This window comes from Chelonoidis abingdonii, chromosome 4, assembly GCF_003597395.2.
Source record: "Chelonoidis abingdonii isolate Lonesome George chromosome 4, CheloAbing_2.0, whole genome shotgun sequence".
Taxonomy (NCBI): Eukaryota; Metazoa; Chordata; order Testudines; family Testudinidae; genus Chelonoidis; species Chelonoidis abingdonii.
Window position 1 is genome coordinate 43229284 of NC_133772.1, and position 17630 is coordinate 43246913.

Here is a 17630-nt window from a genome sequence, read left to right on the forward strand (position 1 = left end):
GGGTTTTTTATTTCTCCTGGTACTATTTCTAAATATTTTACTTCATAGCCAGCCTGTTCTCTCTGCTTGATTCTCTAGGAAGCAGTTGTCATAACACTAAATTTATGACATGAGCACAGCTATTCCCATGGCAACAGACTGATGTAGTAAACAAATAATTATGACTTGGGATTCAGAAAAAGAAACAAACCTGGGAGGTAGAGAAATCCCATATTAACATAAACTCTTGAGGCAATAACAAATGGAACAGAAAACATACTGGCCGAGAACCATATTCCTCCCTTTAATATGAGGACATCAAAATGTTTCATAGACATGAATTAATAACTGGTTTCTTGAGAGAGAGAGGTGCTATTTATACCCATTTTATGGATGATGAAGCAGAGAAACTAGTGACTTTTCCCAAAGTGTCACCAGTTCAATGTCAAAGCTAAGAATAGAAACAGAGTTCTGACTCTGTCCACTATATGACATTCTCTCGATTTCAGTTTTTCAGACCTTTCAAAGAATGCTAGTGAAACAAAATCAAATATGTGGATGATTTAATCATGTCTGTTGTACTACATGTGTCTGATCCAGGTATTCAGCTCCCTTTAGAGAGTTGTGTACTTATCACAGGGAGAATCCCTCTTTCCTGATTTATGGATAAAACCTCTTGGCCACCTTCAGATCTAAAACAGATGGTTTTGTGGTTAAGACACTAGACTGGGACTCAGGAGATCTGGGTCCAATCATTGGCTCTGCTGCAGAATTTGTGTGTGTCTGTGGCCAAGTTAAATAACCTCCCTCTGCCTAGATCCCATTTGCAGAATGGGGATGATAATACTTTGCTTCCTCCAGTCCTACATCTTGTCTATTTATAAATAAAGGATATGCCTATGCTATAAGGGAAGGTGTGATTGTAGCATAGGTAGGTGTACTTGTCCTCGGTTTAATCTAGTTAGCCTGGGTAACAATAGCAGTGTAGAGAGGGTGACATGGGTTCAGCATGGGCTAACAACCAATCACAGCCTTCCCTTGCCATACCCTCAGCACCTCAGAGCAAGGCCTGTCTCTTGTGATATGTGTGTCTATCACTTAGCCTGAGAAGATTCTGATTGAAATAGAAATGGTTAGGTGCTACTATACTAAACACAATTATTGTGGATTTGGCTGTGAAGACCTGGGTAGAGAGGGATAAAGTATCAGAAAGTTCAGATCCCAAAGTTGCATGAGTTCAGAGTCTGCTTTCTGCATGTCTTTCAGCACCCTGCGACTCAGACCTGTGCAGTTTTAGGCCTTAAATCCAATACACAGCAGCTGTCATTAGCTGAATGGAATGCTAAGAGGAGACTTGGGAGAATCTGGCTAAAATATCAGCCTCAGATCTGTCGGTATGAGCTGTATAGACTGACTGAAATTCCTTTGTTCATTTAAAAATAACTCCATGCTCCTTGTGATAGATCCAGGCCAGTTGTGAACGGCAGAGTAGTCCTATTGGTATCCAGATGAACAGCAGAGTAGTAGAAGGGAGATATACTGGCCACTGGATTAACAGTTTTCTGTTCCCTGACTGACCAGAGCAGGGGCTGCTCCAGTCTAATGAGAACACCTGACTCCAATTAACCTGCAAAGAGTCAGGTGAGGCCATTAAGCTAATATGACCACCTGACTCTAATTAAGGCCCTGCTGATACTATAAAAAGGGCTCACTCCAGTCAGGCAGAGGAGAGCAAGTGCAGCTGAAGGGCTGGTTACTAAAGACACCCTCAAACCATTGGTAAGGGAGCCCTAAGGTAAGGGTAAAGAAGGGAGAAGCAGGAGAGCTGTGGGGGAGTGGCCCAGGGAAATGTAGCAACTCTGACAGTGAAAGGTTGGCTGCCAACAGCTGCTACCATTAAGGACCCTAGGCCAGAACCCAGAGTAAAGGGTGAGCCCGGGTTCCCCCCAACCCACCACTACAGGAACATCTCCTGGAAGGGGAAGTCAGGCCCCTATCAGGACAAGGCTAAACTGTTCTGAAATAAGCCCCAAGGGACAACAGAGACGGTGGAAGTTCTCTCACCAACCTCCTTGCTGGCCTAAGATGAAAAGGGCTCAGACTGTAATCTTGGCCTTAGAGAGAGAAGGGCTACATGGAGGCTTGCAGTGAGTCATTGAGGCTAGCATAAACCACCTAGAAGTGTGGGACCCACGGGGACAAGGTCAGAGCTCTGACGCATCCTATTTATTTCCCTCTTTCCATATACATAGTAATAACAATAATGACCTTGGCGCAGGGCATTTTCTGAGGATTAATGACTGACAAGGGCACCTCAGCTGTCCTTTGGGTTATCATCTAGTCATTCAACTTCCGAATGATATTAATAGCTTTGACTCAGACTTACCTATCCCCCTCCTTGGAAAAAAGCAAAGTCCTTTCTGTGTCTAGGCTCTCTTGCTCTCTGAGTGTCTCTGGCTCATTCTTTGATTGTACTTGTTCACTGTAAGAAAATATAATTATTATTGAAAGATGATGGACGGCAGCTCTTCACTGCTGAACTGAGAGCTATTTAGCTATGTTACAGCAGCCTGGCCTGGGGTCTCTCCCTGATAAAAGGCTCTTATGTGGCTAGAGAGAACCGGCTAGGCTGTGTATTTCACATCCTATAGCGGGCAACTGAAGATCCAGCACAGAAGGGAACCTACAATGACAATGAGGAGTCCGGTGGCACCTTAAACACGAACAGATTTATTTGGGCATAAGGTTTCATGGGTTAAAAACCCCCTTCTTCAGAAGCATGGAGTGAAAATTACAGATGCAGGCATTATTATACACGAAGAGAACCGAGTTACCCCACAAGTAGAGAATACATTCACATTTTAAGCATAGTAGGGGCTGCACAAGGCCCATCCAACCACTAAATACCACTTAAGGCTTCTTAGGTTATGTCTACATTGCAGCTGGGAGGTTGATTCCCAGATTCATACTAGCTTTGCTGGAGATTGCAGCACAGGTGGTGGCTTGAGCTAGCTGCCTGAGTTCACGTCCGCCTGTCCCCCTGCTCTGCGCTCCTGCCTGTGCTGCAACATGTACACTACTTTTAGCACATTAGTATGAGCAGAACTAGCATAAGTCTCTATACCCATGCTGGGAATGACATCTCACGCAGCAGTGCAGACATATGCTTAGGGCTTAATGGCTGACCAGCCCTTCTGTTGGCCCCTCTGCCCAGAGGTAATGTCACCCTCATTTCTTTCTGTGATTATTTCTGTGTGCGCACGCTATATTTTTCACTTCATTGTCTCTTACTGATTCTTCCCCCCCCTCCAGCCCCCGGACAGCTTTGACACCCACAATGTTTTGTTTATACCTGAATGCTATTAGATTAGTGTAGATTAGAAGAGGACACCAGAATCCGCAGATTAACTTCAGGATCGGAGTGCTTGTTGACATGTCTCCCCACCAGATTTTTGTCAAGAAGGCCTGAAAGTCAAAGAAAAAGAACAGAAAGTAAACCTGGCTTTGACACAAAGCAAGTGAACATGGAGCTAAATCATGTTTTCCTTCTATGGAACCTTGAAGGGTGGGGCAAGAAACACTACCTAAAACTAGATTGTGGGTATGTCTTCATTGCAGAGTTAACCCCAGTTGTGTACACTCTCTTACTCCTCTCTAACCTAGCTCCAGGGAAAGCACCTATGTCCGTGCTGGCATGGCTCTTGTTCATGTGTGGCACTAAGACAAGGGTGGGCAAACTTTTTTGGCCTGAGGGTCACATGGGGGTTGTGCAACTGTATGGAGGGGACAGGTAGGGAAGGCTGTGCCTCCCCAAATAGCTTGGCCCCCACCCCTTATCTGACTCCTCTCACTTCCCACCCCTGACTGCCCCCCTCAAAACCCCCGACCCATCCAATCCCCCTATGCCTTGTCCCCTAACAGCCCCCTCCTGGGGCCCCCACCCCTCACCACCCCGGGACCCTGTTCCCTATTTAAACCCCCTGTTCCCTGACTGCCCCCGTGAAATCGCCCACCCCGTATCCAACACCCTGACCCCCTTACCAAGCCGCTCAGAGCAGCATGTCTGGCAGCCACACTGCCTGGCCAAAGCCAGACATGCTTCTTGGTAGGAGCGCACAACCCCACCACCCAGAGCACTGCCCGCGTGGCAGTGTGACTGCGGGGGAGGAGCTGGGGGCTAGCCTCCCCAGCTGGGAGCTCAAGGGCTGGGCAGGATGGTCCTGTGGGCCGGATGTGGCCCGCGGGCTGTAGTTTGCCCACCTCTGCACTAAGACTTCAGGGGACATATCCCATGGTTCTTCGCACTGAAGTAAACTGAGCTGATCTATGAATTCTTTCCCAGTGACTTGCAGGAGAATTTATCTCCTTTCTGGGCACATGGGAGGGAACTGTGGGAAGCTGTTGAAAGACTTAGCAGCACTTGACTGGAGCTAGCCTGTGTCCATGCTACAGAGTGATTGTGATAGCACAGGGGTAGGCAACCTATGGCACATGTGCTGAAGGCAGCAGGTGAGATGATTTTCAGTGGCACTCACACTGCCCGGGTCCTGGCCACCGATCCGGGGGCACTCTGCATTTTAATTTCATTTTAAATGAAGCTTTTTAAACATTTTAAAAAACCTAATTTTCTTTACATACAACAATAGTTTAGTTATGTAGTATAGACTTAGAGAAAGAGACCTTTTTGAAAATGTTAAAATGTATTACTGGCACGCGAAACCTTAAATGAGCGTGAATAAATGAAGACTCAGCACAGCACTTCTGAAAGGTTGCCGAGCCCTGTGACAGCAGCTGATGAGTTGTGCTAACTTGAGGTGTAGCCTCCACACCCTGATGGGCAGCAAACTTGAGATAAAAGCACCACCACACCTAAGGGTTTTGCATGTCAACAGGACCGCGAGTCGAGGTCAACCCTCAAGTTATATTTAGGGTTGCCAACCCTCCAGGATTGCCCTGGAGTCTCTATGAATTAAAAATTAATCTTTCATTAAAGATTGTCATCTAATGAAATCTCCAGGAATATGTCCAACCAAAATTGGCATCGCTAGTTATAATTTTGTCATGAAGAAAAAACCCTTTGTTGGGCCTAACACAGCCATGTGATGGAGTCACCCCACATCTTTGTACAGCTTCATTAGACCTGCTCAGATCCTAGCTTCAGTTGTGAAATGGAGACTAGGAGATGCATTCCCAGTGCTCCTCTGTGAGCAATTGGGTGAGAGAAAGCAGGGAGTAGGGGGAGCCAGAGCTTTGACCTCTTCACCACTGATGGCCTGGCTGGACTCCAGGAGGTGAGTATACTGCTCTGTAATGCACTGCCGTAGAATACTCCCTTCTCTTATCTCCTCAGGGGAGCACTGGAGGAATTCTGCTTCAACAAGATGTTTCCTGGGAGGGTGCAATTTATCCTTGAACTCCTCCTTTGTTCAGGGCTGTGCCTGGAAGTACAATGCTGCCCCTAGAAAGTCACAAGGGAATCTCCTTGCATTTTGCTCACCTGGACACCATCGTGTGCAAAGAAAGACTTAGCATCTGCTTCTGTGGCCAAGTGGAGACAGGTAGTTTTGCTCCAGGATTGGTTTTTCCTCACCAGTAAAGCAAAAGCTCGTTCCTCACTGTTGTGATAGCATTCACTGAATAGCTCTGCCAAATGAAGGAAATGCATGTTTAATGACAGACCCACAGCTCTACATCTGTGCATACACACTGGTGCAGGAAAGAGAACTTGTATATTTCTCTTGGGAAAAGAGTCACATTTCAGGGAATTGTGGTAAAAATGCATTTGAAAATGTCTCCTTAAATTTAAGTATTTACAAAAAGCTGAAATCCTTCATCCCCCTTAGGTGCCCGTTCATTGTCCCTTTCTTGCCTACATGATTTCTTCTCATCTTGAGTCTGTTTAATTTTTTCTCACCTATTTGACTTTTTATTGATAAATTTCTCATCCCTCAATTCTTCCACAGATTACATAAAAGCCCCTTTTACAAGTGCACACAAATGCACATTAAAGGCCCAATTGTGAAGCCACTTCATATGCAGAATTTGATGCAGTATCAGGCACAAACCAAACTGGCAGGTTTTCTTACACACTGAAGAACCTGATTCTTCAAGGTGCCAAGTGCCCTCTACTCCTATAGGTAATTCAAGGGAAATAAGGGTGCTCAACATCAGGCCTTACCCAGCTAAAGTTGGCCCTTTTAGGGCAAAATTCTTTAACAGGAGCTGGCCTTTGGTCTTAGTGCTCAGTTGCTATTGTAATGGGAGCACCAGCCGAAGTAGGTCACAGTGTCTACTGTGTCCATCACTCTACTGATCTCCCCCCCGCCCCGACTCCAGAGCATTTCCTATCCCTGTCTTCACCACCTCAATCACTTTGGGTTTTTAATGTCAGTGTTTTTTGAAGTTGCCTGATATAGGAGTTTATTTTGCAGCATCCCTTGAATATGCTCACTGAAGTACATATCGTTGTCAGGACCAGATTAAGACCTAGGCACTGTTGGTCTTATCCTGGGCCAATGAAGTTAATGGAAAGACTTCCATTGATTTCAATGGCCCTACAGTCCTTTGCCTAGGACTCCAGCGTTCATGTGATTACACCAAAGTCTTCGTTCTGATTTTAGAAACAAAAAAAATGACTAGATCTCATGGTTGCAAAGACCGCCTTGAAAAGATGACCCTTGTATAAATGGATACAGTGATGCCTGCATGACCATGCTCACACTAGCACTCATCCACTTAACACACTAAAAACAGTAGTGTAACTATGGTAGCACAGGCAGTGGCCTCAAAATCAGCTGCCCCCGTACATACCAAAGGGGTTGGGGCAGGTTTGCACTCAGCATGGTTAGCCCATGTCACTGCCACTGCCCATGCTACCGGGGTTATGCTACTATTTTTGTTGTGCTAGCTCAAGCAGCACTAGTGCCAGTACATCTACGCAAGCTGAGAATCATACCCCCAGGCCCAAGTGTAGATGCAGCCACAGCCTCGTTGTTCTAGGGGCCCTGCTAACACCACCTAAGAGAGAACTCTGTGGAGAAGAAGAGTGCAGCAGACCTGGCTCACCTCCCGATCAGACAAACCCAGCTGCTGGAGGAAGTTCCAGGGGATACATGTGATGCCACCTTTAACTTTCCCCTGCTGCCACCATAGATGCTGCTGAAGGAAGGGAGACTCGTATGGCACTGCCTTTCTGGCAGGCAGGCCCCCTGCTATAAATGCTGCAACCAGGAGGTCAAAGCCATGGGGAGCATTGTATGTCAGAGTGTGCCTAGGGCTCTGGATTGCGTTAATCAGGTCTTGACTTTTGCTGGGATCTGTCGTGTATCCTTGATGGTGATTATTTTCATTCTGGCTGCCATTTGGAATGGAACGTCAAATTAAAATCTAGCAAGCTGGTTGGTTTCAGGTGTTCAAAATCTGTGCCTTGGCATCTACACAGCTGCCAGAAGAATGGGGAGTAAATCTACGGGGCTCTTGAACTGGCTGGAATCATTAACTGACCCAAGCTATCATATAGACTTCCAAACCTATACTTCAAGCTTTTTTGAGGTTTGAAACTGTTTTGGCTACCTCTTTATTTCATCTGTCACTTCCACACACTTCTGTACTTCCTGCTTTAGTGTAGGATCAGGAGCCTTAAGTTATCAAAATGCAGTGAGAGAGGATGTTCTTGTGGTATTTCCAGCTTGGGCAATGCCAGCAAGCACTGGCAATCCCGAGAGGCTAATTTTGTGATAGGACCTTGAGAGCATGATTGAGAGAGACAGAGACACAATGATAAAGCCAGGGATAGAAGGGAGTGGCAGCTTCCCCACCCTGGAGATTAGGAGGGGATAGTGAATGTACCCACTCCAAGCACCCAGCAGGGAGCCTACATTTTTGTGTGTGCATTTCAGATAGGACTTTGAACCAGAAATGGTCCCACTTAAATTGGGGCTGGCCAGTTTCCTCTAAAGCCTTAAAAAACACAGGGTAGACCAAAAATAGTGATTTATTTTAAAATCTTATAATTTATACAATACTCTTGTGATTTTTGGTGGGGAGGGAGGTGGGTCTGACTTGTGATATCTGAATGTTTGGGACTGGCAAAGCTTCTAAAGGTCGGGTCACTCATAGGAGCATGTCTGTTATTACTTTATGATATTTTTTGCTAGTTGGTCTTCCAGCACCAGTCACACCCTAAATATTTGATAATGATCTTAAGGACTGCAGTTGCTTACCCAGAGCGAGCTGATCATACTTGGCTTCTTTCATCCTACGGGCTACTTCAGCCTCTGTCTCCAGTCGGGACATGTCCTTGAGAATCTTGCAAGCTGCCAGAGCTGCAGCTACACCTTCTTGTCCCTGGAAAATGGAAAAGAGGTGGGGGCAGCCTATGATAACTATTAATAATTCTGAAAGATGGGAATGTCACCATGAGAGCTGGTTAAAAAATGGGGAGGGGGTTCTGTGAAAAACTTTGAGTTGTTTATTGGGTAGGGGACAGAAATATAAGCAACAAAAAACTTGGACTGAAATACTTGATTTGGAAATGCTGTTGCAGAGCCTCATGGGAGTTGTAGTACAAGTACCTCTTTCAGACTAGTGATTTTTGGGGTCATCTCCATGGTTGGGAACCCAGCTGGAGACCTTTTAAAGGGGCCTGACTTTCAGGCAGCAGGCAAGGTTCAAAAGGAGAAGAGTCTCTGTTTCCACCAGTCAAACACATTTCCCCACAGATGCAGACATGGGTAGCAAGTTTGTAGAAATTTTGGTGGTGCCCAGAACCTGCCCCCCCCAACTACATCCCCCACCTGCCTAAGACTCTGGGAGAGAGTTTGGGTGGGGGAAGGAGGTCTGGGGTGCAGGTCCTGGGCAGGAGATTAGTGTGCAGGAGGAGTGCAAGGTGCAGGCTCTGGGATGGAGTTTGGGTGCTGGGTGCAGGCTCCAGGCTGGGGCAGGGGGTGGGTGTGCAGGATGGGGTGAGGGGTGCAGGCTCTGGAATGGAGTTTGGGGGTATGAGGGGGTACAGAGGGAGGGAGTTTGGGGGCAGGAGGGGGTATGTGGGAAGGGGGAGGGGGTGCAGGCTCTGGGAGGGAGTTGGGAGATAGGAAGGGGTGAGGGCTGTGGGGCTGGGGATGAAGGATTCATGATGCAGGAGGGGTCTCAGGGCTGGGGCAGAGGATTAGGGTGCGGGGGGATGAGGGATCTGGCTGGGACTGAGGATGAGGGGTTCATGATGCAGGAGGGGGCTCAGGGCTGAGGCAGAGGATTAAGGTGCAGGGGGAAGAGGGATGGGGATGAAGAGTTTGGGGCTTTGGAGAGGCTAGCGGGGAAGGGCAGGGTAAGGGGAGCCTCCCCTGCCATTAGCGGTGGGAGGGGGGCACTAGGGCCCTGGGGCAGCAGATAGCAGTTGATGCGGGGAGCAGATGTAGTGTAGGAATGTGCTACACTGGCAGCACAAGCAGGCATGGGAGAGGAGCGCGCTGTTTTCTTTCAGGCAGGGATGCGGGGGGGCAGGGAGGGAGACGCGTGGGGGGAGGGGTGGCAGGCAGGGGCAGGGGCCCGCTCCAGGCAGGGCCTGGGGAGAGACCCAGCTCCAAATATTGGTGGAGCAGGGCCCCTAGCCCTGAATATTCCTGGAGCCTGGGCACCACAAAAGAATATAACTCGCCACCTATGGATGCAGAGCATGAGTAATGGATATGCTGCTGTGTCTCTTCCTTCCCCATGGTGTGAAAACCAAACACACGATTAACCCATTGGAAAAGGAACATAACCTGAGGTCAGAGGCAAAGGGTCACTGACTGCCCGGAAGACAGTGATTAAAATCAAGGGCCAGATGCTCATATGGTGTTAATCAGCAGAGCTTAATGGAAGCCAATGAAGCTGCATTGATTTATACCAGCTGTAGCTCACACCATGTTTATATAACTTTTGGCCACTACCAGCCTGAGCTACATTCACACTAAAGCAATTCAGCAGTGAAAGACTCCATAAAAGTCTTATCTCATGTCTTGAAGGACAAACATATATATCTTAACTTCCTAACTGCAAGACTGAATATACTAATACTTCAGATCTACAACAAACTGCCAATAAGTGGCCTAAAGTAGTTATATCTTCAAGCTTACCATAGCCCAGAAATAGTTTGCCATCTTGTGCCGGTTTTGAAGTACTGCCCATAAAAATAAATCCCTCCAGGGATTCTCACTCTTCTGGTTCATATCCAGGAGCCCAGGTAATCGTTTTGCATTTGTTTTATCCTACAATACATTTTAAGAAACTTAAAATCTGATTTTATAATTTCATTTTATATTTTTAATATATTGTTAGATGTGTCAGTGCCAACTACATGATCCAAGCAGCAAATCAGCAGTGCGAGCAATTTTCAAATCCTTTTGATTTTCCTTGGGATCAAGAGATAACTAATTCACTCTATATACTGATGCAAAGAGGCCTTGTATCCATGATACAACTTAATATGTGTGAGAACATTTGGGGTGAAATCCTGGCCACACTGAAGTCAATGGCAAGACTCCCATTGATTTCACTGGAGCCAGGATATCATCCTGTATGTGTAAAATCATCCCAAAAAACCGGGTGAGTAGCTCATCTAAATTGGACTTGAATTATACCAGGTTCTGCATAACTGGGGCAAAGAACTCAGTTTCAGAGTAAACCAACAAAAGATATTTTATTTAAACATAAAACCAGTCTCAGCGTGGCCCTGTACATAACAAGAAAGAGCACTGGAGTGCCTCTTCTCTTTAGTCCAAGCACCAGCTGCTCAGCCTCACTCCTTCTTATCTCACATGAAGAATAACTTAAAATAAAATGTAGTTTATTTTTCAAATATTTTGAGGATTTAATCTATATAAATCATGTCGAAATTGGGGTGGGAAACGTCTGTTAGCTATTTTCATCCCCTCTCAATAAAAGAACTAGGCAGTTGTTGGCATAACTACTTGAAATTCTGCTAGAATTTGTAGTTTAGAGATCTGAGTCCTACAGAATTGCTGATTAACCCTGAATCATGGCTCATATTTTTTGAGTCCCTGCATTCCCTTCTATGAATCCACCCCCACACTTTGAACTTAATTCAAGACACAATACCTTGGAGGAGGTGGGTGGGAGGGGTGGGGGCATAAAGAGGAATCACAAAATGTTTTCCAAAAAAATCCCTCTCTTTTTAATTCAAAAATTAAAAATTGGAAAATTCAAAACATTTAAATAAATTTTATAGCTAGTTGAAGAAAAGGAGAAAATATGACAATTTTCTCCACTTCTCTGCCCCGCCCCCATTTTCAAAATGTTGGATAGCTGTAAATAAAATCCAAAAACAGAGAGAACGGCGGTTAATATGTGAATCGTAACTGTAACTCACAGCTTTCCTCTTGCTTCCTTGCTTGGCTTCTTGATAGAAACCTTTACATGCATCATGAAGAAAATCCTTGAGCACTCTAGAAACTTCATGGAGGGTAAAGAGCGGGCAGACGTCCATCATTTCCTTATGTTGTTGACCAGTGATCCCTGCTAGAGTCAGCTTGCTTTCCTCATGTTTCTTCAGGAGGAGTGCATAGAGGAGGCATTTCCGAGAGATGGAGCAGTAGAGCCTCTGAAGCCGGCTGTACGTCAGGAAGTCATACATGTTGGCCCCATTGTCTATAAATAACTTTACAAATTCTGGCTTATCATTCACCAGAGCATCCATCATCACTTCCTCTAGGTCACAGGACTAAATTTCCATGAAACACAAAAGGGAATAATTCATATTTTACGAGTATTGCCATGGGGGATTCGGATTGGGAAATTAGACTTTCACCCACTGTTTAAATCCAGACCAGATCTGCGGTCCTTAAAATTTGCTACCACTTGACTGATTCTGGGTGGGACGGGAGAGCTGATATGAAATGAAAGAAAGGCCTCATATCAGGTCTTTGAGCATGTGTGTGTGCACAATAGAAAAACTCCATCCCAATTAGTATTTATGGTTACCCTGTTACTATGGTATGTATATTTGTAATGTGGCAGAGCCTGTCAGGGGCCAGGACCCCATTGTGCTAGTTGCTATACAAAACAAAAGGATGCCCGAAGAGCTGTTGGCAGTTTCGGGGGGGTAACTAAGGACATAAGGGCTCAGGCAGCTGAACTATCCTTGGTTCTTTAGATATAATCCTGTGTGGTCAAGAAAGACAGAGGCAGTGTGAGGACAATGCGCACCGCCACTTCCTGTGCTTTCATGGGGAATAAAAGAGGGCTTTAGTTTCTAGTACTACTGATCTGGTATGTTTCACTAGCTACATGAAAATCTTGCCCATTAACAATAGGATTTAGGCAACTACAATCTAAGCAAGTTGAGTCTGGTACCTTCCATTCCACATCGCCATTGAATATTTCACTTTTAGCTATGTCCACTCTATTCCAGGCCACTGCCAGCTTCAGTTCATCCAGGTATTCCTGGGCTTCCTGACTATGACTTTTACAGGCTGCCAAAAACAGGAAACACAAATACATTCAGCATTTGACTCTGTTAAATTGGATGTTACATAAAGTTTAATCAAAGTGTGACTGTAATGAGACCTTTTGTTCAGTTATGTCAGATTTGTGGGTTACCTACATGGAAATCCCTCACACTTTTATTTCCCCCCCCTTACCTGAGGGACTGTGGTCTGAAAGTTTACCTCCACCTCACATTTTGAATGTTGTTTTCTAGCCAAAATCTCACTCATACGTTATTGGGCCTTTAAACTGAATTGTGTTCTTCAGAAGAGGGTATGTTTGGGAGTTTTTTAATGTATTAACTCACAGAATATGGAATCCCTCCTTCCCCCTGTTGAATCTGGGATGATCAAACACAAACTGCAGTGGATGGCAATGCTACTATAGAACTCTTTTAGAAGACAGAGTGCAGGTTTCTTGTCGTAAAACTGGAAGTTTCACTGTGAAAGCTGAGTTTGATATATGGCTTCTTAAAATGTCTTGAATCAGAATATACTATCGCCAACATGTTTCAATTCCTCTATAGCCTATTATTTCTAAGAGGCGCGAACAGCAACTGTGGATCAGTTAATATACTATACAATATAATAGCCAGCATTACTTAAAAAAATTCCATCACTTCTAGTCTGATCTGATGCAACAGGGACAATTGAGTATAAGTTTTATCATCTACAAGCAAGCAGAAGACTGTACATCAAACAGGAACACTGATCAAACAGCCCACTTTGCTTGCTCCTATCTTCAAGAATAAGATACACTTGCTATTTGTTCTCTGTTTCCCTGGCCATTGTGGCCATTTTACTATTGGTCTGAGTTAGTGGAAATGAGATTTTGTAAATATGGAACCCAAGCCCTGCATGTGAAAATTGATCAGGCTTTACTTTGACGAAAGCTGCCACTGGATTATCACATTAATTTTGTGTAATTGTTTCTTTATTGGAAGAGTGTTTTTTTGGTTCTGAATGGAGACAATAGCTCATTCATTTTATAAGTGAATTTTTGGTTTGCGTTTTTTCCTCCATTTGAACACTGGTGTGAAAACCACTTCCCAGCTTTTGGATTGTCATGCAATTGTCATCATGCAGAGCATCCTGATTACAGAGTTTGTAGGAAGGTTTTGCTCAGACAAAAGTTTATAGTTAATTTAGGATGAGATTGTGTCTTGCTTTAAGTGCAGTTGCAAAGGGATACAAGTATGTAAAATGCTCCGCTGCCTTGTGTAGACTTAGACTAGCCACATCACGGCTTGCCTGATGGGAGGGAAAGCAGCCTCCATTGAGCTGTCACTTCTCCTCCAGGTAGGCTGAGTGGGTAGAGCCTCCTTGATTCAATTGCCTGCCATGTACCAGCCAGTGTTTCTAAGCTGGTAAGGAGGGAGAGCTGGTAAGCTGCCCCATGGAAGTGGGTGTACTTTTCCACTGGAGACCCAGTTGTGAGCCCGAGGCACAGGTTGGTCTCTGGCCTGCTCCTGGGGCAGTGATGCTATGAACCGCCCCTTATTTAAGGTTGTGATAACTTCACCATCTTTCCCTTAACTTATATGATTTAACCTCTCTCAAACTGTGACTCCTTGTCCATCTAAATTAAATGAAAAACCCTTCAATTTAAAATATGTAGCTATAAAATAACCCCCGTCATTTGATACAAATTCATCTGAATGGATTGTTTTATGACACAGAGTTGGCTTGTCTATTTCTTCCATTGGAATATTTTGAAAAAACTGAAAAATATAAGGGTGTTTGGTGGGGGGGGGGGGGGTTTTGGGGGGGGGGTTTTTTTTTTTTTTTTTTTTTTGTTTGGTAATAAAAAACTTTTTGGTGAGTGGGAGACTTTCTTTATCTTGTTGTTGTTAGCACTGAAGGTCTGACCTGAAGTCAATGAGAGCCATTGGATATGTTTCAGTGGGTTTTGGATCAGACACTTAAGGATTTTATTGTTTCACTTTGGAAGCTAGACGTTTTCATAATTCACTTTCTGGCCAAATTTTGTAATTTCAAATTTAAAATGTATTTTAAAAATGCTCCCTCTAGCTCTAGTCTTAACATTGTAGTCTCGCTGACCTCTTAGCACGTACAAAGTGCACTTGGTGGAGCAATAACACAGGCACACTTAGCTCTCAGGGGTGAACACTGTAAATTATCATGCAGATAGAGTAGAAAACAAAATGTGGGCAGATCTCAAATATAGACTTTAACAGATCTAGCAACTATAAAGACCAGCCAAAAGAGATTCTTACCTTTGACCAAAGCTTTCAAAATAACTGTGTCTAATTCATCTGAACCTTCTTGCTCAAAACTGTGCACTGTTAAAAGATGCTGCTGGGAAACAATGTTCTGAATCTATGGGGTTGAAACAAATTGTTTTATTCTTCATCCTATCATTACTGTTAGACCTAGAGGCCCCAGCTGAGATGACGTACATACACTCCTTGCCCCAAAGAGCTCACATGTTAAATAGAAAAGGCAGATTGTGTGGAAGGAAGGGAGAAATTTTATCCCCATTTTACAGAAGGGGGGGGGGAACGGAGGCACAGAGAGAAGGCCCAAAAGGTCCTTCTTCTCTCCCATTCTTGATTGATGATAGCTGTTCCATAGCTAGTACATATAGTGCAGTGGGTTCTAACCATTCCACCCTTCCACCTGCCATCTTTCCTCCTATTAGCTCTTTCCTTTCTTTAAGGCCACACTCTCTAAAATTGCTTTGTGGAAAAGCCATCACATATTGATATGCAGACAGAGGGTCAACAAAATGCTTTCTTTTTCTCCTCCTTAAGCTTCTTTGCCTCTCGAGTTTCTCACAGTGCTGCTACCAAGACTTTAAGACATCATGCTACTGCATGCATCCCACGGTGGTGGTGCCCTACCAAGCTTCTGCCTGACAGGACAGACATGTGGAAATTTAAAACTGTGGATTACAGTAGAGGAAGTGATCTGAAGGTCAGATGCAGTTAGTTTATTTGGGAAAGAACACTGAAGTGCATACTAATAGGTATATAAATCATTTCCCACATCTTGATTGCAAAGCTCTGATCTATGAATTTATATGCCTTAAGGGTCTTAGTCTTTTATTTATTTGTTTTAAGAGTAACTTTTGTTGTTGCTGTTGGAAAAGAATGGGTATGGCAGGAGTAAAATGGAGTGGTGAGAAGCAACGGTCTGTTTACACACATCCAGAATCAGGCTTCCACTCAGCAGCTGCAGGTCATGAATTGGGTCTTATCTTCCACAGCTGCAGAACATCCGCAGCTGCCGACCTTGAATTATGTATCACGTCCTCCAGAAGGACAGCGGGGTTCCCATGCACTGGCTGTTACTTGCAGAAACTGTTTAGTGGAGGACAGAGCCCTAAGTGTTCAATTGAATTACTAAGACAAAATAAGTATGCTGTCCATTGAATACCTGATTCTGGTCTCAGATACCTTTTTGTGTGCCATTAATCTGAGAGCATTTGTATCTCTAGCATATTTTTTGAGCAGCCACCCAGCAATTCTGAATATGGGCAGTCAGTACCAGATGAGCCACATAACGTAGAGATGATATCAGAGTTTGTGTGTGTGATACATTTTAATACATTAAACCAATTCACTTACTGTTGCTGTCCAATGGAGAATGTCCTTCCATAAAAAGTTTTCTGTAGGAAATTTCTCTCTAAGTTGCTTTTCAACAACTTGTGGCACAATAAGCTGTGGCTCATTCACTACTGCAGCTAAGATGTCAGCTGCACCCCCAGATCCTGCTAAGATTAGCCAGGGAGCAGAGTTTTCCAAGCCCCTGCAAATTCTCTGTGGTTTTAAAAATACATTTTAGAATGCAGTTATGGAAAGACAAAATACAATGCATTCATATATAAATATATCTTGCAACTAGGGATGTGATTGAATACCTGAACCAGATTCACTCCATTCAGCCTCAGTAAGAATATTTGTGATCACCACAATACTGACTTCTGTGAAGGGATGACTTGCAGACAGCCACTTAACTATACTCTGTTCCACCATTATCTTCCCAGCTACCTAAGTGTCCTGATTTGGGTAGCCAAGGTTTAAAAACAGTCACTCTCTGGTAGCTTAGTGTAAAATCCCCATTTTTGAAACTTGGGGCCAGAATTAGCAAGAAAAAGAGAAGCATTGGATGGGAGCTCCTCAGTGAGGCACAGTAATCCTGCTGAGGTTGACTGCAAGTTCTGTAAAGCAGAAATTTCTTGAGGGAACACTACATCTGACTACTCAGCATCAGCTGTGAAACCTGGCAACTGGAAGTTTCTAAGAAGGCTGCTTGAAAACATCCACAAAGAATGGCCTTTATGCCAAGTTTCATGATATCTGTAGATGGGAAGAGCCATGTAATCACAATGAGGTGCAGGGGAGGCCATGGAAGTTGTATCCTTCAGAGGCTAATACCCATATTATCCTAGTTGAAATAATAATTCATTACTAGCCAATTTACATTGTGGGATATGTGACAATCTCATTAGATGTTCAGACCTCAGTGCCAGCTCTTCTCCTACACTTTAAAAAACATACTAGAATCCCTGACATATGTGATAGTCATAGCAATGTTAAAAATAACAATTGGCTATTCATTTCCAGCACATAGGTGAGCCCAGAGCAACACCATCCGGTCTTTTCTTGGTCTTCTAGTCTTGTTCAAAAGAAAATCAATTGGCTTGCACTGCAAGGCTTTCAACAGCAACCATGCAGGAATTGCTGCCATATTTAACTTGTAAAAGAGAAGGTTAAGAGGTGACTTGATCATTCTACATTGAGTGAAGATCTTGGATACTTGAAGGTACTTTAATCTAGCAGATAAATGCTTAACAAAATCCAGGGGCTGGTAGTTGAAGTGAGAAAAGTTCATATTGGAAACCTGGCGAAGACACTCTTCTTTCTCCCCCACGCACACTTCTTTTTCTTTTCTTTTCTTTTCTTTTCTTTTTTTTTTTTTTTTTTTTTTTTTAAAACAGTGAGGGTCATTCACCACTGCAACATATTTTCAAGGTGTCTGGTAGATCCTCCATCACTTGGAATCTTTAAATCGAGGTTGGCTGTCTTATTAAAGTCAGATGCTATAGTTCAAACACAAGCTGTTGGGCTCAGTGTAGGAACCACCAGGTGAAATTCTGTGCTGACTTCCTGCATAACAGGCCAACAATAAAATGGAAATTGAAGA

The 17630-nt window shown here is 44.2% G+C and overlaps 1 protein-coding gene across 1 annotated transcript in view; it reads right to left on the reverse strand.

The window, feature by feature from the left end:
- TRPM5 (transient receptor potential cation channel subfamily M member 5) overlaps positions 1-17630 on the reverse strand; it is a 60008-nt gene that overhangs the window by 21557 nt on the left and 20821 nt on the right. The window contains exons 7-15 of the mRNA XM_075065839.1: positions 16052-16243; positions 14699-14801; positions 12331-12449; positions 11348-11698; positions 10095-10226; positions 8202-8325; positions 5477-5622; positions 3332-3444; positions 2366-2461 (exon numbers count right to left, since the gene is read on the reverse strand). Of these exons, the coding sequence (XP_074921940.1) occupies positions 2366-2461; positions 3332-3444; positions 5477-5622; positions 8202-8325; positions 10095-10226; positions 11348-11698; positions 12331-12449; positions 14699-14801; positions 16052-16243 (1376 nt within the window). The remainder of the gene's footprint in view (positions 1-2365; positions 2462-3331; positions 3445-5476; positions 5623-8201; positions 8326-10094; positions 10227-11347; positions 11699-12330; positions 12450-14698; positions 14802-16051; positions 16244-17630) is intronic.